General features: G+C 35.1%; 1 protein-coding gene across 1 annotated transcript in view; it reads left to right on the top strand.

Moving 5' to 3' along the window:
* The window catches only part of ROR2 (receptor tyrosine kinase like orphan receptor 2), a 176,719-nt gene that overhangs the window by 127,459 nt on the left and 24,790 nt on the right, over positions 1 to 24,470 (top strand). Inside the window, exons 3-5 of the mRNA XM_044680196.1 lie at positions 1,662 to 1,949; positions 3,151 to 3,181; positions 9,060 to 9,187. Coding sequence (XP_044536131.1) covers positions 1,662 to 1,949; positions 3,151 to 3,181; positions 9,060 to 9,187 — 447 coding nt within the window. The remainder of the gene's footprint in view (positions 1 to 1,661; positions 1,950 to 3,150; positions 3,182 to 9,059; positions 9,188 to 24,470) is intronic.

Below are 24,470 nucleotides of genomic sequence, written 5' to 3'. Positions count from 1 at the left end.
TTTTAAAGCACAGAAGAAAATTAAGAAAGAAGCCAGGTAAGCAACATAGTTTTGAAAATAGCATGTAGGATTTATTCATTCTTTAAAAATTTATAAAATTTAATTTATGCTTTTTAAAAAGTATATATGATGAGTGAGATGGCCTTCATTGAGGCTAGCAGCAAATGTTATTGTGAAGAACAAGGAGAAGTAAGGAAAATAATAAAAACAAAAGATTCAATTTAAGTTTATTTTCCTTTAAGTCATTGGAACTGAGGAAAATGTCATTCCTTCAAAATACTAATGAACGTAAAAAAATATTGTTTGCTTAAAATTTACAGAGAAAGTCTTTAATTAAATATTGAATATTAAATATTATTATAGTGTTTTGTTTTGTTTTTTATGAATGCTAATCTGAAGAATTTCTAGCAGAGGCATAATGAGAATAGGATTCATAGGAGTTGTTTGAATATACTGGCAATTTTTAGCCTGAAGAAAAGAGATGACAAGGAGATGGAGAAGTGGCAGCATAGTTGCCAATATGTATATATTAGAAGGGTTTTCTTATTGAAAAAGTATTGGATTTGTTACATTTTAGTCAACCAATCAGCAAGCATTTATTAAAACAAAAAAGACAAAAAACCAGTTTCCATCCTCAAAAAACCCATATTCAAATGATGGGTATACACACACACACACACACACACACACACACACACACACACAGTACAAATGAAAGATGAAAGTAATCTCAGAGGGAAGTTACTAGCAATGTTGGCAGGGATTGGAGGGGAGAGTATACTGAAGGGGAAGTAGGAGGACCAGGAAACTTTTCCTGCAGGAGTAATGGGGGAGGAGAGTCCTAAAGGAGGCCTCCTAAGATGAGAGAAAGGAGAGCTCTTCACAATAGAAGGCAAAAGAAGTATTTAGTGACAGTTCTAAAAAGACAGATTTGGGCTTGATGCTATAAAAACATTCTTAACAATTGTATGTTCAAAAGGAGCGGGCAGCTGCCTTATGTGGTCTCAAGCAGAGGTTAAATGACTGACTGCCTCTAACCAGTGTTGGTGAACCTTTTCCAAGTTTGAATGCCCAGAAGGCAAATTCAAGCTGTCTTTGAACCACCTAATTACCAGAGAGAGTGGAGGGAGGAAGTGCTGGCTTTGGGCTGCAGACAGAGGGGCGGGGCATGCAAAAAAATGTCCTGAGGCGCTGGGAAGAAGGAAAACAGAGCAGCACCCCCAGTGTCCACTCTGCACACATGTCACATCTTAGCCAGTACTGCTTTATAAGCTATATTGGATTCAGGGTTCTCCCTTAAAAATAGATTGTGGACTAGATGGTCATGGAGAGCCCTACCAGCTCTCAAGTTTTGTGATTCCACTAGGTCCTTTTGTCACTTTATAATGACATTTATTCTACAAAATGACTTTGTTTCTTGGGGTTCTAGTGTGTTCACAAAAATGGAATCAGCTAAGATTAAGCATGAACGAAATACAGTACTGTGAAGTTATTTTAGTAGTGTTCATGTTTTATCTGGTTAAGATTAGAAATAGCATTTCTATATATGAGTGAGGAAAGTAAGAGAAAATTAAATCTTCCTACAGTGTGGTTCTTTGGATGTGTTTTTTTATTCCAGCACTATTAAAGTTTGCTTTTTTCTTTACCTTTATAATTTATAGGTTACTTTTTGAATTTTTTGGAACCAGTAAACAATATCACCATAGTCCAGGGCCAGACAGCAATTCTTTACTGCAAAGTGGCAGGAAATCCATCTCCAAACATTAGATGGCTAAAGAATGATGCACCTGTGGTTCAGGAGCCACGTAGGATCATCATCAGGAAAACAGACTATGGATCTCGTTTAAGAATACAAGATCTGGATACTACAGACACTGGATACTACCAGTGTGTGGCTACCAATGGAATGAAGACTATCACAGCAACTGGAGTCCTTTTTGTGAGACTTGGTGAGTCATTATACTGAAAACATGTTCTGTTTTAAACTGCTACTTGCTGAGTATATTGAATGTAATTTAGCTATTAGTTTGCTATTTAAAAGCCCCCCAGACACAAACTGAACATAAAAGCAAATCAGTAAAGTAATTCTTTTATGTCTTAAGAGTTTTTGCTTTAAACTGATATCCATCCATTAGTAATGAAAGAAAGTAGTGTATTATAACACTAGTTTATAGTAGTTGTAATATAGCTTGGGGGAAATAAAAATTATAAATTATTCTTGTTCATATTTAATGAAAGGTAATGCTTTGTTACTTCCAGTCTTCTTAGAAGTACACATTCTGTAAAGTGATCTCTTGGATTAGAACACTTTGTGGTTAGCATTTTGACTTAGTTGATTAAACTAAGATTTACTTTCCAGTTATTTTCTTGTATTGTCATCTTCATCATTTCTATCATCATCCTTCTCATTAAATTTTTCATTTGTGATTTGGCAAATGTTAGCCTCACAATACTTTGTCAGTCATGAAAAGTGAAATTCAGTTTGTATGTATGTGAGAAGAAAAAGAAATATATGAGAGAGAGAGAGAAAGGCATAGCCTTACTTTTTACTTCTCATAAAAGTTAAAACAAATTAATTGGTAAGAGGGAATTAAACAGAATATCATTGAAGTTATGATGAGGTCACAGGCAATACCTATGTCATTTCATTGGTCCCTAAAGTAAATCTTAATTTATTAGAATTTAGCAGAGTCGATGAATCAAGTAATGTTTTATAATTTGAAAAGTGTATGTTTATATAACCAAAAATATCTCCAAAATTAAGGTCATGCAGGTTTCAGTCAGAGTAGAACCACTGTGTTATAATGAATAGACAGCCAAAATTCTTGTATCACACACATGTATACATGCATGCATACATGGTATGCCATGTAAACTGAAGATGGTTCTTTAGCCTCTCAATGTTGTAGGCAACTCTAAGTTTATAAACTGAAGATAAAGCATCTATCTGCATAGGAAATTTCCTTATCTACTTAAAATTTTTAAAATATATTTAGTATTTAATTATGAATGTGGAATTCAAAGACCTTAACTTAAAATAAACTTTTGGTAAAATAAAAGCCATGAAATCCGGCCTTATCTCAGTGATTCTGAATTTTTATATTATTAGTCATAGATTGTAAATAATTTTTATTTGCTTTATCTCTTCAGGTCCAACACACAGCCCAAATCATAATTTTCAGTAAGTATTTTTTCTCTACAAATTGTTTTTGGTAAACCTAGTTGCAATAGAAATCATACTACAAATTTAATGATCACTATATCTTTGCAAAAAAAATTATGTTGATTATAATTTCTTGGAATGACAAGAGTGCGTTCTGAAAAGAATAGTATTGTTACTAGTTTTTGGTCAAAAATGTTCTTAATGACATCAAATTGATATTTATTATGGTGCTATAGAGGAGGTTAAGGCAACACTGGAGGTAGTTGTCTAGGTTACACCAAAAATCACTTCACTATTATTTCCAGAAATTACAAAGAAAGTAATTGCTACAGAGAGTTAGCTTATAGAAAAATAACTTCTGAATCTGAAACTCAAGGACATGTGACGAAACAACCATAACATAATTATTTCTCATAGATGTGGTCTTTAATTCGCTATATCCACAATGAGAATTTTTGTCATTTTGCACACATTTCAGCGTGTCTCATATAAATTTTAAGTAACATGACTTGAATGCTCTACCATAAAAAAGGATCCATGTTCATTCTAAAGTACATATTTCTCTGATGTAGCATTAAGCTAGAGCCTTTGAGGAAATATTCTCTGGTTTTGCAAAAACGGAAATATCAATTGACATCCATCAAGGCAGCTTATGCAGCACACTCAATTTTGAACCTTGATCACACAGCATGATATGGTGAAAAGAGAATTGCATTTGAAAATCTAATCAAAGTTTTGCCACTAATTATCTGTGTGACCTTAGAGTCACAATCTGTCTGGGAATCAGTTTTCTCAACTTTAAAATGAGAGAATTGAACTAGATTGTCTCAATCATCTTCATTAACTCTAACTTCATTAATTAACTCCAATAATCCCTTCATTTTGTGTATTTCTTCTTGGGATTTGGCCTTTATTAATTAAATTTGTTCTCTTGTTTAAGCCTTAATCCTGGCAATAACCTTTATGCAATCCTGTTAGGTTTGGTCAAGCTTATTTCCTCAAACAGAACTGCTTCATTAATGGAGACCATTGAACTCAAAAGGAAAAGGAAATGGTTTAGTTTGATCAATAATCTTTCTTTCTTTTCTTTTTTTTTTTTGTTTAATATGTGTCAGAGTCAAGCCTAAAACCTATACCATTGCTTTTTTAAAAAAAAATTTATTGTTATGCAACACATACTTCCATATTGGTTATTGTTATAAGAGCACATTCATATATAACCAAATCCCCAAAATAAAACCAAAGATTCACAGATGTGAAAGATGACTCCAAGAGTTCCTCTTTAGAGGTGGATAGTATTCCCCATCATAAGTCTTTCAGGATTGTCCCACATCATTGCACAGTCAAATTTTCACAGATAATCATTGTCCAGTATTGCTGTTATTATGTACAATGTTCTCCCAGTTCTGCTTATTTTACTCTGCATCAGTTCCTGCGGATCTTCCCAGCTTTTTCTGAATTCATTTTGCTTATCATTTATAGCACAATATTATTCCATTACCAACAAGTTTTGTTCTACAATTTGTTCAGCCACTCCCCCATTGATAGACATCCCCTCAATTTGCAATTCTTTGCCCTCACAAAAAGAGCAGCTATAAATAGTTTTGTACAAGTAGGTCCTTTCCCCATTTTTATTATCTCTTTGAGATACCGGATCAAAGGATATGCACAGTTTTAAAGCCCTTTGGGTATAGTGCCAAATTGTCCTCCAGAATTATTGGATCAGTTCACAATTGCACCAGCAATGCATTAGTGTCCCAATGTTGCCACATCCCCTCCAACATTTATCACTTTCCTTTACTTCCATATTGACCAATCTGATAGGTGTGAGGTGGTACCTCAACATTGTTTTAATTTGCATTTCTCTAGTCAAGAGTGACTTAGAACATTTCTTTAGTTCTTTATAAATTTGAGAAATTAGACCTTTTTCAGAGATATAAAATTCTTTTCTCAGTTTGATGTTTCTCTTCTTATGCTAGTTAGATTAGTTTTGTTTGTAGGAACACTTTTTAATTTAATATAATCAAAATTATTCATTTTGCATCTTATAATACTCTGGCTCTTGTTTGGTCATAAATTCTTCCTTTCTCCAAAGATCTGCCAGGTTCTGTGTTCCCCTAATTTAGTTATGGTATCACTCTTTATATCTAAATTATATGTTATCTTGATCTATACCTAGCTTCTGCCATAATGTATTCCAATTTTCCCAGCAGTTTTTGTTAAAGAGCGAGTTCTGTTGTAATTATTGGGAGTCTCTTGATATGTTTGAGATTGTAAATTGATGTATAGAGGGGATAGGATGGTACTTCTCCCTTATAACAGTTGCCCAGGCAGGATCCTTTCAGGTCTAAGATGTATATCCCTTCAGGACCCACCTGGGTTAATTGATATATTGATTTGAGCTCTTTAGCTAGGATAACGCCTTGTATTCTGACTGCGATTTCTCCCTTCCCAAAACAAGTTTGATACTGCTTTAGGAAAGTACTTTAAACTTTATATTAACAAGAAGGATAGGGGTAAACAGGACTGTGGTATAGGAGACCCTACTCTACTGGTTGCTAATGAAATCTCAACTGCTGGCAGATGAAGAATCAATATAGCTTCCCTCTGGTTCAGCCTGGCCAGGACTAAACCAGAGTAGGTAAACTGCTGATTTATTTTGACTTCTTCAATAGATCTTCAGCCTTACAATTGAGTTATTTCCACCCTTTTCCACCCTCTTCTTCATCTCCTGCCCACTTCCCGGATCCCTCCCGGGCCCTGGGAAACCTAGATATCTAGATGATGTAATTCCTAATATCTAGGGGCAGTAGACACCAAGGTGGTGGTCAGGTACAGGTTGGCATGGTATCTCAAGTACAGGAAGAGTTTGCAGAGAGAGATGTTTGCACCTCTCACTCCAAGACCAGGATCCACCGATCTCCAGCCTCAGCACAGGTCAAAGACCCAGAACCCTTTCAGGATTCTTAACTGCCTCTCCTCCTGACTCTTGCATGACTCCCTGGGAACATTCCATCCAACTGACTTATTTGTCAATCAAAAGTGATCGTCAAGCTCCCAGAGCTTCAATATAACAGTTCTTATTCCAAGCGCTGGGATCTTTGAGTTTATCAAACATTGGATTGCTAAGGTAATTTACCCCTCTATGTTGTATATCTAATCTGCTCCATTGACCTATCATTCTATTCCTTAGCCAGTACCAGATTGTTCTGATGATTGTTGCTTTATAATACAGATCGAGATCTGCTCCTGCTAGGCCTCCTTCCTTCACATTTTTTTTCATTAGTTCCCTTGATATTCTTGACCTTTGGTTCTTCCCAATGAAATTTATTATTTATTCTATTCTAGTCTATTGAGCACTGATATTTCTTCATTATCTATATTGTCTTTTATCAAGATGTAGTTACCTTCCTTATCTCTTTTAATCAGATCTATTTTTACTTTAGCTTTGTCTTAGATCATTATTGATACTCTTGCCTTCTTTGTCTCAGTTGAAGCCCAATAGATTCTGCTCCAGCCTCTTGCCTTTACCATGGGTGTGTCTATCAGCCTCAGATGAGTTTCTTGTAAACAACATGTGGTAGGATTCTGGTCTTTAATCCATTCTGCTATCCACTTCTGTTTTATGGGTGAGTTCATCCATTTATATTCACAGTAATGATTACCATCTGTGTATTCCCCTCCATTTTGACTTCCTCTTTTAATTCTGACCTTTCTCTTTTCACTCTTTCCCTCCCCTCCAGTATTTTACTTTTAATCAGTCCCTCCCTTCATCCTCCCTTATTTTACTCCCCTTCTCACCACTTCCCTTCTTATTCCTCTCCTACTTCTCTATAGGGTCTTTTGATTACCACCACCCCCAGCCTTTCCCTGCCTCATATTACTCCCCTCCCCACCAACACATTTCTTATTCCCTTTTTACTTCTTTATAGGGTAACATAGGATTCTATATTCCAATGAATCTGGCTGTTCTTCCCTCTCTGAGGCAATTCCAGTGAGAGTAAGGTTAAATACCACCCATCACAATCCTCTTTCTCCCTTTCATTGTATGAGTCTTTCCCTCCCCTCTCCTGGGCTTCTTTATGTTATATAATTTACCCCTATTTCTCTCAGCACTATAATCTTTTTCACCCCTAGTTTTATTTATTTTTTGCATGTCACCCTAAATAGCTTACTCTCAGTCCTGGCTGACAGGGGTCTAATCCAAAGCAAATGAACAAAAGAGAGGAGATATATTGCCAAGCTTTATTAGGAGGAAAAGGAGGAGCCAGAAAGGGATGGAGTTCAATGGCAGTAGAAGTAGCAGTGAAGTGGAGTCAGGGGAAGGAGGAAGGGAGAACAAGAGGACAGCTCATAACCTGTGGATGGCCAGGGGGTCTCCACCTAGGTGGAGAAGGGGACGACAGTCTTTTATAGGGTGGTGGTCTGGTATGAGGTAACCTATGTTGCCTCTAATTGGTCAGAGCTGGGATATTTGGGTTCAGTTGATATGATGGCCTTAAGAGGGTTGGGAACCTCAGTCTCTGGGGGGTGGAAAGTTCCTAGGCTTAATGGTCATTGATGCAGGAGGTCATTTGTCTGGGCCTGCTAGCAAAGTCCTGATGTTCTGTCAGGCTTTATTTGAGCTTTGTCTTACAATTTGGACAGGTGCTAGTGGGGGGGTGTTAAGTAGGGATTAGGGAAAGTGGGGCTTTGATCCCATGATCTGTCACAATCTATGATCATTCCAACCTTCCTTCTGCCTTGTAATACCAAATTTTGTTCTTCATCCACACAATAACCTTCAATATCAACTTATTAATTCTTTCTCAGTCCATCACCCCTGCCCAAGTATACTCTTTTTTCTCCTGTTACTGAAAGCCACAGCTTTGAATCACTTCCACCACTCACTGCCATCCTTCAGAAATGGCTCTAAATGAAGCTGGAGTAAGGCCCAAACTCTGCTGATTCTATCCATTACAAATTTATGTTATATAATTTCAACTGGGCCCTTACAGCAGCAAGGCAATCCTTTTACACCTCTAATTAATTCTCTATCCCCTTCACCATAGTAGTAGTTCTTGCAGACCTTTACATCTCCCTTCAAACCTCCTATTATTCCCTCTCCTTTGTTCCCCATCAGAAAGCAGCTCTGATATATGTTTGAATTAGCTCTTTTTTTGTTTTGTTTTGTTTTGTTTTTGTGGATTTTTGACAGTCTCTGAATGGGTTCTTAGAGGTGGGAGTTAACCAGTTATTTTTCTTCTGTTTATATTACTTTATATAAATCACCATTATTCTCCACCTTAATTAAATTTGAGTAAGTGCAATTTATTATAGAAATTAAGATGTTTGGGAAGATGTCAGAGACCAGAGCTAGCTAATTGTTTTGTTTTTTATTACATAAAGATTTTGTTCTTTCTTCTAACTCTTGAAGTTCCTATTTCATGATAAATGCCAAATGAGCAGTTTTAAGGAACTTACAATTCAATATATTTTTGCTTTGAAAGATATATTTTATCCTTTTTTGTTTCTTTCACAGTTCTGGAAGACTGTTTTGTGCCTAGTAGGTGCTCAATAAATATTTCTTGACTGGTTTTCTCTTCCTCCCAATTACACAAGATGGTAATCTGTTAGTTAATGTAATTGGCTTTAAAGCAATGATAGTGGCAAAAAAATATCTCTCATCATTAACAGGATTTTAGAATTATGTTCATTGTGTTATAAGAAAGAACTTCATCCTCAGATTAAAAAACTTTCTGTACTACTGTGTGGGAAAGGATGTTGGGAGTTTAAAAGTTTTTCCTGTTAATATTTTCCATATTTTCCTCTTTCTCTCTGTAACTCCTTTAAAGAAGTTGAATTATATACATCTGTATATAAACTTACTTAAAATCTCCATTTGTGTTTTTCACAGGGATGATTATCATGAAGATGGGTTTTGCCAGCCCTACAGGGGGATTGCCTGTGCACGATTCATTGGAAATAGGACTATTTTTGTAGATTCCCTGCAGATGCAAGGAGAAATGGAAAACCGAATTACAGGTAAGAATTATCTACATTTGTAATAGAACAATAATAATTTGTTCAATTAAATCATTTAAGTGAAAACATTATTAGTTTTATTATCCTTTATGCCTTTGTATCATATTAATGAAGTGGCAAATGATTTCTCACTTTTTCTTTTGCATTTACAAATTGGGGTCACTGTCGTGTGTGTGTGGTTCGAAGTGAGTTTGTAAGCATGACTGGTGAAATAGGTTTCTTTAAAAACAAGATTCATGACCCTAAATTCTAAAATCAGCAGCTTACAAATTGCATAGATTAAAAAAATTTTTTATTTAGAATATTTTTCATGGTTGCATGATTCATGATCCCCCTACTTTCTCCTTCCCATTCCGAAAGCCAACAAGCAGTTCCACTGGGTTATACATGTATCACTGTTCAAAACCTATTTCCATGTTATTCATATTTGTAGTAGGGTGATTTTTTAACATTAAAACCTTAATCACATCCCTATTGTACTATGTGACTGATCACATATTTTTAATGCATTTCTGTCTTCACAGTTCTTTTTCTGGATGTGGACAGCATTCTTTCTTCTAAATTGCTCTGGATTGTCCTGGGTTACTGGTAGAAAAGTCCATTACATTTGATTGTGCCACAGTGTGTGTATCAGTCTCTGTGTAAAATGTTCTTCTGGTTCTGTATCTTTTGCTTTGCATCAATTCCTGGGGGTCGTTTCAGTTTACATGGAATTCCTCCATTTCTTTATTCCTTTCAGCACAATAATATTCCATCACCAACATATGCCACAATTTATTCAGCCATTCCCCAATCGATGGACACCTCCTCATTTTCCAATTTTTTTGCCACCACAAAGCGCAACTATGAATATTTTTGTACGAGTCTTTTTCCTTATTATCTCTTTGGGGTACAAATCCAGCAGTGGTATGGCTGGATCAAAGGGCAGACATTCATTTAAAGCTCTTTTTAAATTGCATAGATTTTAATTTTTATTTACCTTATTTAGTAGTTTTCAAGTCAGTACTATTTTTCATTGTTGTTTTTTATAGTAGGTCATCTACTTAGTAATCCTGGAAAAGTAGTTGCTTTACCTTTTCTCTTCCCGGTACCAAATCACATGTGCTTCATCTGTAACATAGTTAATATGAATTTTAGATTAATTTTTCCCTTCTTCTGCATGTATTCACCATTGCATACCCCCTTAGCAACTTGGACAAAAGACAAACAGGCTTAATTTCAAGCTTTTTCATTAGACCAAGAATTTCTATACTGGAAGTCTGGTAGGCATCTAAAACTAAACTTGTCCAAAACAGCATTCATTATATTTTACCTCATTCTCATCACTTTTTTTAAACTTTGCTTTTCTGAAGTTCCCTATTGCTTTTTTTAATTCTTAAAACTCTTAAAAAATCTTAGAATTAATACTATTCATTGGTTCTAAGGCAGAAGAATAGTAAAGGCTAGGCAATGCAGACTTACCTAGAGACACATAACTAGGAAGTGTTTGAGGCCATATTTGAATCCAGGACCTTTTATCTCTGGACTTGGTTCTCAATCCACTGAGCCACCTAGCTTCCCCCTTCCCTATTAATGTTAAATGTATTATACTCAACTCTTTAATCTCATTCACCCCATTTAATTTTGTCATTTCTACCTTTACAACATTTCCCATATATATCTCCTTCTATCCAATCACAGCTACCCCTAGTTAAAATAATCATTATCTCTCTTTACAACTATTGCAAAAGCCTTCTGAGTGTTTTTTTGCCTCATCTTTCTCTGCTCCAAGCTCTTCTCCACACAGTTGTTAAAATTATTTTCCTAAAGCCTAGGTCTGACTGTCAGTTCTCTCTTTCCCTTGCCCCATACTGTTCCAAATTGCCCTCAGGATCAAATATATAGTCCTTTGCCATTTAAAACTCAAATAAAAAATTTTCAGTTTTCCTTATATCTTTATCTCCTCCAAGCATTCTATGGTCCACATATACTAACCTACTTGAAGCTCCTCATACGTGACAATTCATCTCTCATTCTCCATGAATTTTAATTGGATATCCCTCATGCCTAAAATTTGCTTTCTCTTCACCTCTGCCTCTTAGAATTCCTAGATCTTTTCAAGACATATAAAGTGCCATATTCTGCAAGAGACCTTTTTTCTCCCCACAGCTGGTAATGCCTTCCCTTCTAAGCTTACCTTGCATCTTCCGTGTGGGGCATATGTACATATATACATACATATGGTATCAACTGCCTTAGGATCAAGGATTTGTTTTGATCTTTAATCTTTATATCCCCACTTCTTAGCACAGTGCCCTTAATATTAAAAATTAACTTTTCAAGTATAAAAGTGGGGAAGAGTTCATGACCAAATAAGGAATTGGAGGATTACAGAATATAAAATGAATTTTAAGTACATGAAATTTAAAAGTTTTTACATAAACAAAACAAATCCACTTAAAATTAAAAGGGATTTAAGGAATCCAACTTATTTGGATATATAATTAATACCACACATGAATTTCAAAAGTGTCCTGTTTGTATTTCTTTATGAACTTCCTTCTATACTCCAAATTCACTCTTCAAGAATGAGATCAGCTGTATATTCTCTTCAAGGTTCTATGATTATATAACTAGATAGGAGGCAGAGCCAAGATAGAAGCATAGTAGCAAGAAATCGTAAAGCTTCTCTGAATATCCTTCTAAACTGATCTTTAAAAAACATTTCAAAAGGACAGAAGTCAAAGCAGGATGAGAAAAGGGGCTCTCCTGCTGAAAACAGTGTGAAAGACAGGCAGAGAAAGGGGATACTCATGTTATTAGGGGCAAAACTGCACATGGGAAAGAGTAGGCTGAACACTCCCACCGCCCCCACCTACTGTGCCAGATGCAGAACCAGGACTGGACAATCTCTGAATTCTAGGAGGTGGGCTACACTAAAGAAAAAACACCACAGACCTTCACCTGGCAGTGAGATTTGAAGTTTAAAAGCAATGGATTCATTTGTCTGAGGCAGAGGCAACACCAATGTCAGTGAACGTAGCCTTAGGGCAAAACACTTTGGCATGTACTACACCAAAAAAAAACAACAAAAAACAAAAAACAACCCACTGCAGACCTACACTTGGAAATCCCAGGGTTTGGAGGTGAGGGTCAGAGCTCTATAGTACTAGTCTCACTCAGGCCTCTAAAAGGGAAGGGAAGAGAGCCCCAAGGCAAAACCCTTTGAGACAGAAGCTAAGATAGAAATGACCAGTAAAATGCAGGACTTCTAGTCCTCCACTGTTAAAAGGAGTAAATATCTGCAAAGAAAACTCTTGACCCTGGAAAATTTTTATGGAGGAAAAACAAAAAACAAAAAACAGAAGCAACACGAGAGTGTGAGAAACAAGCAAACACATGTAAATTCTACACCCCCCCCCACAAAAAAGGGAAACTGGTCACAATCTCTGAAGGAACTCATAAAGGAGTTCAAGAACCAAGTAAGACAGATAAAAGAAAAATGGGAAGGAAAGTGGGGAAAAGAAAAGTAATGCAAAAAGAAAATAACATCTTAAAAGGAAAAATTGGACAAATGGAAAAAGAGAGTCACAGAAAACAAATGAAGTAATAAGCAGATTAAAAAACAGAATTGACCAGCTGGAAAAACAGGCAAAGAAGTCCAATGATGAAAAGAGTGCCATAAAGAAAACAGAAGAGACCACATAGAGCAGGAGAATCAAAAGATCATGTATGAAAATTAGTCTTTTAAAACTAGAATTGGGCAAGTAAAAGCTAATGATTTCATTAGACATCAAGAAATAGTAAGACAAAATTAAAAGAATGAAAAAATAGAAGAAAATACTGAATTATTCATTGAAAAAACAACTGACCTGGAAAATAGATCTAGGAGAAACAATTTGAGAATTATTGGACTACCTGAAAGCCATGACCAAAGGATAAAAGCCTAAACATCATATTACAAGAAATTATGCAAGAAAACTGCCCTGATATTCTTGAACAAGAGGGCAAAATAGATATTGAAAGAATCCACAGATCACCCCTTACATTAAATACCTGAATGACAACTCCCAGAAATGTTATCACCAAGTTCTAGAGCTTCCAGGGCAAGGAGAAAATACCACAAACAGCCAGAAATAAACAATTCAGATATCATGGAAACCCAGGCAGGATTGCACAGGATCTGGCACCTTCCACACTGAAGGACCACAAGACTTGGAATATGCTATTCCAGAAGGCAAGAGAACTGGGTCTACAAACAAGAATCACCTACCCATCAAAATTGGCTATATACTTTCAGGGGAAAGTATAGGCATTTAATAAAATAGAAGACTTCCAAACATTCCTGAAGAAAAGACCAGAATTAAACAGAAAATTTGATGTCCAAATACAAAATTCAAGAAAACCGTAAAAAGGTAAATAAGAATTAAAGAAGCAATTTAAGGGCTTCAGTAAGGTCAAATTGATTATATTCCTAAATTGACTATATTCCTATACAGATGTATAATATCTGTAACTCTTAAGAAATGTTTTCATTATCATAGTAGATAGAAAAAATATACATAGGCAGAGGGTGTAGTATTAAGCTATTTAGGGTGATATGTAAAAAAAAATAGGGGAGGAAAAAGAGGATTGTACTAAGTGAAATGCAAAGAAAGAGGCAAAATGGGATGAATTATACCACACAAAGAGTTGTGTGTGTGTTGTGGGGAGAATACTATTACAAGAAGGGGAGAATGAGGGTGGTGTCAGGTAATACTTAAACCTTACTCTCATTGGAATCAATTCAGAGAGGAAGAAAAGCCAGATTTAGTGGGGTATAAAATCCTATCTTACCCTTTAGAGAAGTAGAAGGGGAATAAGCAAGGGGGGCAGTGTGGAAAGGGAGGGCAAAATTGGGTGGGGTGATTAAAAGACCCTAAAAAGAAATAGAGGGGGATATGAAGGAAGGTGCTGGCAAGGGGAATAAAGTAAGGGAGGGGGAAATAGCAGTTGATTAAAAGCAAAATACTGGTGTGGAGGGGGAAAGTAAAAGAAGAAAGGGCAGGACTAAAAGAGGAAATCAAAATGATGGGAAATACACAGATGTTAATCATAACTGTGAATATAAATTGGATATAGTCACACATAAAATGGATGGGTGGATTTTATGGAATCAGATAGCAAAGTGGATTAAAAACTAAAATCCAAACATATGTTGTTTACAAGAAACACACAAGAGGCAGGTAAACACATAAATTTATTGAGCATCAACTGAAAAAAAGAAAACAGGAGTAGCAATTATGATCTCTTACAATACTAAAGCAAAAATAAATCTGATTAAAAGAGAAAAGGAAGGCAATTACATCCTGATAAAAGTCAGTATATACAATGAAGAAATATCAGTACTCAACATATATGCCCCAAATGGTATGGTATCCAGATTTTTAAAAAAGAAACTACAGGGGGGCAGCTGGGTAGCTCAGTGGATTGAGAGCCAGGCCTAGAGACAGGAGGTCCTAGGTTCAAATCCAGCCTCAGACACTTCCCAGCTGTGTGACCCTGGGCAAGTCACTTGACCCCCATTGCCTACCCTTACCACTCTTCCACCTATAAGTCAATACACAGAAGTTAAGGGTTTAAAATAAAAAAATAAAAAAAAATAAAAAGAAACTACAGGAGTTTAAGGAGGAAGTAGATAGTAAAACTATACTAGTGGGGGACTTCAACCTTCCACTATCAGATCTAGATAAATTGAACTAAAAAATAATTAAGAAAGAAGCAAGAAAAGTAAATGAAATTTTATAAAAATTAGAGTGAATAGATATCTGGAGAAAACTGAATAGGGATAAAAAGGAATATACTTTTTCAGCAGCACATGGTACATATACAAAGATTGACTATGTACTAGGTCATAACAACATCACAAACAAAAGCAGAAATAAATAGGAAATGCAACTTTTTCAGTTCTTAATGTGAAAAATATAATTAATAAGGGTTCATGGAGAGACAAATTAAAAATTAATTGGAAATTAAATATTCAAATTCTACAAAACTTGTGAGTTAACAAACAAATCACAGAAACAACTACAATAAGAACACAGAAACATTGAAGAGAATGGCAATGAGGAGAAAGCATACTAAATTTTATGGGATACAGCCAAAGCAGTACTTGGGGAAAATTTATATCCCATAGTGCCTATATCAATAAAAAAGAGAGAGGGGAGATCAACAAATTGAGCATGCAACTAAAAAAACTACAAAAAGAACAAATCACAGTACCATAAATGAAAAGGATGATCTCACCTCTAATAAAGTGGAAATTAAGGCAATTATCTAGCAATAAATATGACAGTTTAGGTGAAATGGATAAATATTTACAAAAATATAAATTGCTTAGATTGACAAAAGAGGAAATAGAATACTTATCCCATCTGAGAAAAAGAAATTGAACCAGCCATCAAGGAACTTCCCAGGAAAAAATCCCCAGGGCTGGATGGATTCACAAGTGAATTCTATCAAACATTTAAAGAACAACTAATATGCAAAGAAGTTTTACCAAATTCTTTTTATTACACAAATATGGTACTGATTCCCAAGCCATGAAGATGAAAAACTGAGAAAGAAAACTATAGACCAAACATAGTTGTAAAAATCTTAAATAAAATACTAGCAAAGAAACTATAGCAAGTTGTCACAAGGATTATTCAATGATTACATGGGATTTATATCAGGACTACAACGCTGGTTCAATATTAAGAAAACCATCTGCATAGTTGACAATATCAATAATCAAACTAACAGAAATCATAATTATATCAATATATGCAGAAAAAGCCTTTGACAAAATGCAACACACTAGAAAGCATAGGAATAGAAGGGCCTTTACTCAAAATATAACTGGTATTTATTTAAAACCATCAGCAAGTATCATCTGCAATGGGGATAAATTAGAAGCCTTCCCAATAAGGAGTTAAGCAAAGATGCCCATTATCACTACTACTATTTAATATTGTACTAGAAATGCTAGCAGTAGCAATTAGAGAGAAGAAAAAGAAATTGAAGGTATCAAAGTTGGCAATGAGGAAACTAAACTATTATTCTTTGCAGATGATATAATGGTTTACTTAGAGAATCCTAGAGAATCAACTAAAAAACTAGTTGAAATAATTAATAACTTTAATAAAGTTGCAGGCTACAAAATAAATCCCAATAAATCCTCTATAAATTACCAACAAAGTCCAGCAGCAAGAATTAGAAAGAGAAACTTCATTTAAAATTACTTTAGACAGTGGGGCAGCTAGGTAGCTCAGTGGATTGAGAGTCAGACATAGAGACGGGAGGTCCTAGGTTCAAATCTGGCCTCAGACACTTCCCAGCTATGTGACCCTGGGCAAGTCACTTGACCCCCGTTGCCCACCCGTACCAGTCTTCCACCTAGGAGCCAATACACAGAATTTAAGGGTTTAAAAAAATTACTCTTGACAATATAAAATATTTTGGAATTTATTTGCCAAGACAAACTCAGAAATTATTTGAATATATCTACAAAACACTTTTTGCAGAAATAAAACTAGATCTAAACAATTGGAAAAACATTAATTGCTCATGTGTAGGATGAGCTAATATAATAAAAATTACAGTCCTATCTAAACTAATTTACTTATTTAGTGTCATATGTTTCAAACTACCAAAAAACTTTTTTATAGAATTAGAAAAAATTATAACTAAGTTCATATGGAAGAACAAAAGATCAAGAATATTAAGGGATCTAACAGAAAAAAAAACAATGTGAAGGATGGGGGCCTAGGAGTACCAGATCTTAAACTGTACTATAAAGCAGTGATCTTAAAAACAATATGGTACAGGCTAAGAGATGGAAGTGTGGATCAATGGAATAGACCAGGGGTCGGCAACCTTTTTGGCCGTGAGAGCCATAAATGCCACATTTTTTAAAATGTAATTTCGTGAGAGCCATACAGCGCTCACAGTACGTGCTCCTGTAACAGCGCCTGAAAAAAAAATTGACTTTATGGCTCCTGCAGAAAGAGCCATATCTGGCCCTCAAAGGAGCCAGATATGGCTCGAGAGCCATACGTTGCTGACCCCTGGAATAGACTAAGGGTAAATAACTTTAGCTAGCTAGTGTTCCATAAACCCAATGATCTCAGCTTTTGGGACAAGAACTCATTTGACAAAAACTGCTTTAAAAATTTGAAAATTGTATGGGAAAAATTAGGTTTAGATCAACATTCACACCCTACATCAAGATAAGTTCAAAATAGGTAAATGACTTAAATACAACAAAGGAAATTATAAGTAAATTAGGTGAACATAGGATATTATACCTGTCAGATCTATGGGAAAGGAAAGAATTTAAGACCAAGTAAGAGATAGAGAACATGCCAAGATGTAAAATCAATCATTTTGATTATATTAAATTTAAAAGTTTTTGAACAAACAAAAGCAATGCAACCAAAATTAGAGGGAGATGACAAACTTAGGAAATTTTTTATAACAAAAATCTCTGACAAAGGTCTAATTTCTCAAATTTATAAGGAACTAAGGCAAATGTACAAGAAACCAGGCCACTCCCCAATTGACATGAATAGGTCAAGGTACATGAATAGGCAGTTTTCAGATGAAGAAATCAAAACTATCAATAATCACATGAAAAAGTGTTTTAAATCCCTCCTTATTAGAGAAATGCAGATCAAAACAACTCTGAGGTACCACCTCATACCTAGTAGATTGGCCAATATGACACCACGGAACATAATTAATATTGGAGGGGATGTGGCAAAATTGGGTCACTGCTGCATTGTTGGCAGAATTGTGATCTGATCCAGCCATTCTGGAAGACAATTTGGAATTATGCCCAAGGGCTTTAAAAGAATGTGTGCCCTTTGATCTAGCAATACTGCTGCTAGGCTTGTACCCCTAAGAGATGATAAAAATTATATAAAAATATTTATAGCTGAGCTTTTTATGGTGGTTAAAAACTGGAAAATGATGGGCCATCCCTCAATTGGGGAATGCCTGCACAAATCATGGTACATGATGATGATGGAATACTATTGTGCTATAAGGAATGATGAACTGCTTAATTTCTATAAGAACTGGAAAGATGTCCATGAACTATTGTGATGTGAAATGAGTAGAACCTGGAGAACACTGTACACAGTAACTGAAACGTTGTGGGACAACCAAATATAATAGACTTTGCTACTAGTAGCAATGAAATGATCCAGGACCATCCTGAGGGACTTTTGAGAATGAATGCTATCCACATCAAGGGAAAGAACTGCGGGAGTAGAAACACAGAAGATAAACATGACTTATCACTTATTTATATGGGTATATGATTTGTGGTTTTGGTTTTAAAAGATTGCTTGATTACAAAAATGAATAATATGGAAATAGTTATCAAGTGATAACACATGTATAACCCAGTGTAATTACTTGTCAGCTCAGGGACAGGAAAGGGAAGAGGTGAGGGAGAGAGCAAAAAGCATATAACCATAGAAAAATATTTTAAAATAAACATTTGTCTCTAAATTTAATAAGTAAATATCTGTTTAAAAAAAACTAGATAGTTTTCTTTAATGTCATTTTCTCAAGCCCCCATTCTAGTGTGTTTCTTCACTGTTACCAAAGATTAGCTCTTCGATTCCATTTAATATCAATTAGCTTTTACAAAATTATATTTATTGAGAAGGTATTATAAAAACATAAATACAAAAATTGCCCTATTTCTCCTTGGTTCCTGTGAAGAGTGAGTTCAGAATTTAAGGCAGGTTCTTTTTAGCATTCTTCCTACTGCCAAATTGTGTCAAAGCTATTAGATTAATCCTCATCTCAGCTACATCTTCGTTGTGTCCCTTAAATCATTCCAAAGGACTCTCATACTGAGCTAGATCCATAATCATCTTACAAAATTTCATTGCTAGACTAGCTAATGGGAAAATCTGGCATGTACCTTGGCTTCTAGACTTTTAGTAGCTAGCAGTTTTAACTTGTTGAAACTTATAAGACCATAACAGTCTCCAATACTACACTTAAAATCATGACAAATCAAATGCAAAGAGACCAGAAATAGATGCCTGTATTCAAATATCATATGTTATTGTTAGATTTTCTGTTTTACTAGAACAACCAGTCTGGTAAAAGATCCAAGGAATCATCATCTGGGAAATTTTTGACCATATCTCAATTTTGGCTCTGTAACTAGCCAACGATACAACTCTTCAAGTCATAAACTGATTAGAACTAGTTAACAACATATTTGTACATGCTCCCACTCCAGGAGGCCTTTCTAAAGATAGATTTATTGCCATTCACATGGCAACTGCCTACCATAATCCTTTTATTGTCATCTGTATATTTTAAAATGTTCATTGCTCCACTTTATTTTTTTAAATCAATATTACTCACTCCTTTTACTGCTCTCCCATTAATAAGAAAACTGAAAGGACAAAAATAACTCTTCTATCAAATAAAAATAGTTGCTCTTTCAAGATGGCAGACAAGAAAATCCAAAATACTAAAAGGAAAAAAAAAGAACAAAAAGGTGAAAATGTGATGAATCTGGAAATCATTGCAGTTGGAACCCCATTCTGCCATGAGGAATCAATAGATACTCATGGTCTATGATGTATTCCTGGTGTACAAGAAGAAATATACTGTACCAAAAACCCAAATGTAAAGGAAAAGAGAAAATGCTTGCCCCTGTCTCAAAGCCAGTTGGTTGATAAGAATGTAGAAACTTGAGTGGCAAAGATTCTGAAAATGCCTAGGTATTATCCTACTAAAGATGTGCCTAAAAAGCTATTAAACTATGAAATACGAAAGCTAGTGTCATCCTGCACACAGTTATGAACGTGCTTACTGCCTGCCACAGGAGGAAGTGAGTGGTTTTCATGAAGCAGCTGAATAGTGTCTTGCTATTGGTAACTGGACTTCTGACCATCATCTGCAAAAGAACCATTAGAAACTTTTCATTGCCACTTCTAACAAAGTTGATCTTTCAGGCGCAAAAATTCCAAATCATCTTAATGATGCTTACTTCAAGAAGAAAATACTACATAAATTTAGGCACCAAAGACAGATTTTTGACACAAAATGAGGTCACAAGATAGTGTAAGGTCTATGAAAAAAACTCTCAGCTTCTGCCCCAAATCAAGAAAATTATTCATATCTATAGCTATCTATGCTCTGTATTCTCTCTCTTCATTGTGTTTATCCTCATAAACTAGACTTAGGAAAAAAACACTTTTTTCTGATTCAATTTATTTTATTTTAGTAACTTTTTTATTAATAGAATTTATAAGCGTCTCAATAAAAAAAATCTTACTAAAAGAGTTAGGATAGCAAAAAAATAAAAATAGCCAAGTAAAACAAATCTGCAAAGTGTTCATGACCAAAAGCAGATGTCTCTTTCTGCATCATGAGTACATCCTCTCTCTTTGGCCAAGAGGTAGATAACATCATAGATCCTTTAGAGACCTAGTTGCTCCATACAATGACTGGAGCTCTTAAATCTTTCAAAGTTGTTTTTCTTGAGACTTCCGGGTTAAGATGGCGGCAGAGTAAAAGCAGCTGCTTAACCTCTCCCAACCCACACATATAGGACTCCTCAAGAGGACATAAAAACAAATCCAGATGAATGAAGGGACCCCACAACAGGGTGCAGCATTGAAGGTACGTGGGATCGGGGCATTTCCATGCTATAAGGGTGTGAAATAGCTCTCACTAAAATGTGAGCTGAGCAACTCCCTTCCCCCCCCACACCACCTACAGTGCCAAAGCCAGCACACAAGAGTTAGAGCAAGTTTGGGGCATTCATTAAGTTCTTGGCAGCTACCTGGGATCACCAGGGCCTGCTCCTGAAAGCAGTAAGACTTAAGACCCCAAGAGGCTAAAGAACCAGATACAGACCTTAAGCCCAGCCACAGACCTTGGGTGCATGACTGTGGAAGCAGCTCCCTGAGACTGTTAAAGGAGCTTCGGACAGAGGAGCAAGCAAAGGGACCACCAGGTGGCTTGACCCTGAGAACAGCTAGACTTGAGACCTCAGGAGCCTAAAGAGCGCAGACAGACCCTGGGTGTAAGGATAAAGCTGAGAGGGCACATGGCTCTCTGACTTAGACGAAAGCTGCTCCACAGCTCAATAGGATAGGCAGAAAGCCTGTCTGCCTCACCCAGACTTCTGACTAAGAAAGAAATAATAATGGCAATCCAGGCACAAGAACCTCAAAAGAGAAAGATCAAGAAGAAATCTTTAACACTTGACAACTTTTACACAGAAAAAATCCAGACAACAGAGCAAACAGCAGAGGAGAACAAACAAGTACAATATGCAAACCTTCCCCCAAAAATGAAAATTGGTCACAAGCTCTTGACAAGTTCAAATCTGAGATCATGAGAAAGATGGAAGAGATTTGGTGAGAGAAGTGGGAAATAGCTCAAAAGGAAATTAACAGGTTAAAAGACAGAAAGTCCCAATTGGAGAAAGATGCCCAAAAATCAAATGAAATGATAAGCAAATTGGAGGAAACCATGAAAAACAGAATAGACCAAATCGAAAAAACAAAGTTATTTTTCTTTACAATGTTTTTCTCTTGGTTATTCTCATTTCACTTTGAATCATTACTTGCTTTCCCAAATTCTATGTATTCTTTTCTCTTGTCAATCCTTACATCTTACCACAACCTGTTCATGCATTCCTCCTAATGAAAACCTCCCTCTCCCAACTCTGCACCTTATACTGTAGTTCTTTTTCTTTGTTTTTCTTTGGGGGATTAGCAACTATTCTTTTTATTTTCCTCCTTCTTAGCCTCCCCTAACTCTGTTTCTTTATACACACACACACACACTCACACACACACACACACACACACACATATACACTTACAGAGTTTCATCTGAAGCCCACTTCCTCACACCTTCTCTACTTCTATACTCTTCTTCTCATGCACCCCACTTATAATAAATGCAAGTTTTCCCTCCATTCCCCTTTTAATACACTAGTGTATTACTTTATTATTTTTGTTCTTCTTTCTCTTCCCTTCCTTTGAAGAGACCCATTGTGAGATAATACTCAGCTTTGTAAAGTAAGTTATTATTGGTTATGAGTCTATATCTTTTGTTCTTCCTTTATGTTAGATTCCTTTATGTCTTCTACATAGTAATTAATTAAAATTAATTAAATACCTATTCAATTCCCTAATAGTTTTAGAATGTTATGATCCAAGATATCTTCTGTTATTTAGTAAAAGTTTGAAAATATTGTAAGATCCTAACTAATTCTTTGATCATTAAACTGCTTCTTATTGGATGCTTGTAGCATATTTCCTTCAATTCAGGAGTTATGAATTTTGTCCATAATATTCCTGGGACTTTTTGTTTTTATAAAAATTATTCATATATATTTTATTATTTTTTAAAATTTAGTTCCAAGTTCTCTCCTTCTTTTCAGCCCCTCCACCACCCAGTGAGAAGACAAGAAATATGGTATCAATTATGCATGTATAATCCTGCAAGACATATTTTCATGTTAGCCATGTTGCAAAAAATTAAAACAATAAGAATATAATGGAAAAAAGTATACTTCAGTCTATGTTCAAGGTTCATCAGTTCTCTGGAGACATATATTTTTTGTAATGAGTTCTTTGTAATTCTCATGGATTATTGTATTGATTAGAGTAGATATGTCTTTCACAGTTTATCATCAATACAACATTGCTTACTGTCTACAATGTTTTCCTGATTCTTTTTACTTCAGTTTCCATCATGTCATATAAATTATCCCAGATTTTTCTTAATAATATCCTTTTCATCATTTCTTAGAACATTATTTCTTCTTATTATTATTCTTAGGACATTTCTTAGAATATTCTGTCACAACTTGTTCAGTCATTCCCCAATTGATAGACCTCTCTATTGGTTGCTAATTTCTTTGCCTCACCAAATTTCTTTGCCTCACCAAAATAAGGTGACTTAAAATTTTTTTCCATATGTGCAATTTTACTTCTTTTGGTCAATTTGGGGTATAGACCTAGTAGTGATATGGCTGGATTGATGGGTATATATAAAGTTCTATCACCCTTTGTATAAAGTTCCAAATTGTTCTTCAGAATAGTTAGACAAGTGCACAGCTCCACCAACAGTGTATTAGCATACATAATTTTTCTGCATCGCCTCTAGGATTTATCATTTTCCTTTTCTATCATATGTGCCAATCTGATAGGTTTGAGGTGGTACCTCAGAGTTGTTTCAATGTGCATTTCTCTAATCATTAGTGTTTTGAAACATTTTTCATATGAATATTGATAATTGTGATTTCTTTTTTCTGAAAGCTGCATATTCAAAACCTTTGACTATTTATTAATTAGAAAATGACTCTTATTTTTATGGATTTGACTAAATTCTTTATGTAGTTGAGAGATGAGATCTTTAGCAGAGAAACTTGCTATAATTTCTACCAAATTTTCTACTTTTCTTCTGATTTTGATTACAATTGGTTGTGTTTGTGCAAAAACTTTCCATATCATCAAGATTATTCATCATGCTTCCCTTGATCTTCTCAATCTTGTTTGGTCATAAACTCTTCCCTGATTCATAAATCTAACAGTTAAAAATTCTCATGTGCTTATTATATTACCTTTTATGACTAAATTTTGACTTTAATCTTGTTATAGAGTTGTTGGTCTCTGCCTAATTTCTCCTAGACTGTTTTTCAATCTTCCTAGTGGTTTTTGTCAAATAATGAATTCTTACCCCCTCAAAGCTTTACTCTTTGGGCTTATCAAATACTAGATTAATAATATGTGTTGTGTACCTGCTCTGTTCTGTTGATTCATCACTTAATTTCTTAGGTAGTACCAAATTGTTTTGATGGTTTGCCACTTTGTAATATAGTTTAAAAGCTGGTATTGTTAGGCTGCTTTCCTTCAGATTTTTTTTTTCACTGACTCCCTTGATATTCTTAACCTTTTGTTTTTCTAGGTGAATTTTTTTTCTAAATATATAAAATAGTTCTTATGAAGTACGATTGTTTTGGCACTGCATATGCAAATTAATTTAGATAGAATTGCCAGTTTTATTATATTGGCTTGGTATGCATAACTTAATATTTCTTCAGTTGTTTAGATTTGAATTTGTATAGAAAAGTGTTTTGTAATTATGTTCACATAGTTCCTGAGCATATCTTGGCAGGTAGGTTCCTAAATATTTTGTATTACTTGCTTGTGTTTTAAATGAAATTTCTCTATTTTCTCCTGTTGGCTTTTGTTGGTAATATAGAAAAATGCCAGTGATTCATGTG

Source organism: Gracilinanus agilis, chromosome 1 (assembly GCF_016433145.1).
Source record: "Gracilinanus agilis isolate LMUSP501 chromosome 1, AgileGrace, whole genome shotgun sequence".
Classification (NCBI taxonomy): Eukaryota; Metazoa; Chordata; class Mammalia; order Didelphimorphia; family Didelphidae; genus Gracilinanus; species Gracilinanus agilis.
Note: the sequence above shows the minus strand (reverse complement) of the source record. Positions and strands in the feature narration are given on the sequence as shown.